At 70.4% G+C, this 1,638-nt stretch overlaps 1 protein-coding gene across 2 annotated transcripts; it reads left to right on the top strand.

Annotated features, from left to right (window-relative positions):
• Positions 1 to 546: 546 nt before the first annotated feature.
• SOX21 (SRY-box transcription factor 21) lies at positions 547 to 1,377 on the top strand. Of its 2 annotated transcripts, XM_075562638.1 has the most exons (2): positions 547 to 983; positions 1,050 to 1,377. In XM_075562638.1, the coding sequence occupies exons 1-2, from the start codon at positions 547 to 549 to the stop codon at positions 1,375 to 1,377; spliced, it is 765 nt and encodes a 254-aa protein (XP_075418753.1). The 2 variants fall into 2 exon arrangements, with proteins under 2 accessions (XP_075418753.1, XP_075418752.1); XM_075562637.1 differs by having other exon boundaries at positions 547 to 1,377.
• Positions 1,378 to 1,638: the final 261 nt, after the last annotated feature.

Here is a 1,638-nt window from a genome sequence, read left to right as displayed (position 1 = left end):
TCTCGGCCACCTCCCTCCTCCCCACCCCCACCTGCTACTGTCAAATGAGAGCGTCACCCAGCAGAACCCAAACTCTGCAGTCCAGGACAGTCCTCCTTGGCACTTGGCAGCAAGCGGCGGCGCGCTTCTGGGCTCAACTTTGTGGAATCTCCGCGGCGCAACTTTCGGAACTGCTGCGCGTCGGGGAGGGAAAAGACCGAGCGCTGGGCGAGGTCTGCCCAGCCGCGGCCGCCTTCTGAGAGTCCGCGGGCCAACCCGGCGCCAAAGGCGGGGAAGTGAAAACTGCCACCGCAGAGGAGGGGCCCCGCCGAGTTCTCCTTCCCGAGAGAGGATCGTCCGGAGCGCAAGGACGCAGCGGGGAGGGTGGCCAGGGGCGCGCGCTCCTGCCCTCCGCCCGCGCGGGCGTGGCGCCGGGGCCCGAAGGGGGGCGCGGGGAGAGCGCGCGGGCCCAACTGATCCCCGCGGACAGCAGCCAACATCGATTTCCTCCGGGCCCAGGCCGAAGGCCCGGCTGGCGGCGGACTGCAGCCGAGGCCCTGCGAGAGCATGTCCAAGCCGGTGGACCACGTGAAGCGGCCCATGAACGCCTTCATGGTGTGGTCACGGGCTCAGCGGCGCAAGATGGCCCAGGAGAACCCCAAGATGCACAACTCGGAGATCAGCAAGCGCCTGGGCGCCGAGTGGAAGCTGCTCACCGAGGCCGAGAAGCGGCCGTTCATCGACGAGGCGAAGCGCCTGCGCGCCATGCACATGAAGGAGCACCCGGACTACAAGTACCGGCCGCGGCGCAAGCCCAAGACGCTGCTCAAGAAGGACAAGTTCGCCTTCCCAGTACCCTACGGCCTGGGCGGAGTGGCGGACGCTGAGCACCCAGCGCTCAAGGCGGGCGCGGGGCTGCACGCGGGCGCCGGCGCCGGCTTGGTGCCCGAATCCCTGCTCGCCAACCCGGAGAAGGCAGCGGCCGCCGCCGCCGCCGCCGCCGCGCGCGTCTTCTTCCCGCAGTCGGCCGCCGCCGCTGCCGCCGCCGCCGCCGCCGCCGCGGCCGGCAGCCCCTACTCGCTGCTTGACCTGGGCTCCAAGATGGCAGAGATCTCGTCGTCGTCGTCCGGACTCCCCTACGCGTCGTCGCTGGGCTACCCGAGCGCGGGCGCCGGCGCCTTCCACGGCGCGGCCGCGGCCGCTGCAGCGGCGGCCGCGGCCGCCGGGGGGCACACGCACTCGCACCCCAGCCCGGGCAACCCGGGCTACATGATCCCGTGCAACTGCAGCGCGTGGCCGAGCCCTGGGCTGCAGCCGCCGCTCGCCTACATCCTGCTGCCGGGCATGGGCAAGCCTCAGCTGGACCCCTACCCCGCGGCCTACGCCGCCGCGCTATGACCCCGCGGGGCCGCCGCGCAAGGACCGCTGTGAATACGTGTACATTTGTATAGGTACGAGCGCCTGGGCCTCCTCGCACACCCTCCTGCGACAGGGCCCGCCGTTTGTATGTACATAAGAAGTATAGGTGACAGGCCGAGGCAGCGATGCAGGTCGGTGCGCTCGTGAGCGAGCGAGCGAGCGAGCGAGCGCGCGGGTGAGTGTGCGTGTGAATTCACAGGATCGTTTCAGGCCCGCACTTCGGCAGCAAACTTTAGAGGG

This window comes from Tenrec ecaudatus, chromosome 11 (genome assembly GCF_050624435.1).
Source record: "Tenrec ecaudatus isolate mTenEca1 chromosome 11, mTenEca1.hap1, whole genome shotgun sequence".
Classification (NCBI taxonomy): domain Eukaryota; kingdom Metazoa; phylum Chordata; class Mammalia; order Afrosoricida; family Tenrecidae; genus Tenrec; species Tenrec ecaudatus.
The sequence above is the reverse complement of the archived record's forward strand: the minus strand, read 5'-3'. Positions and strand labels throughout refer to the sequence as shown.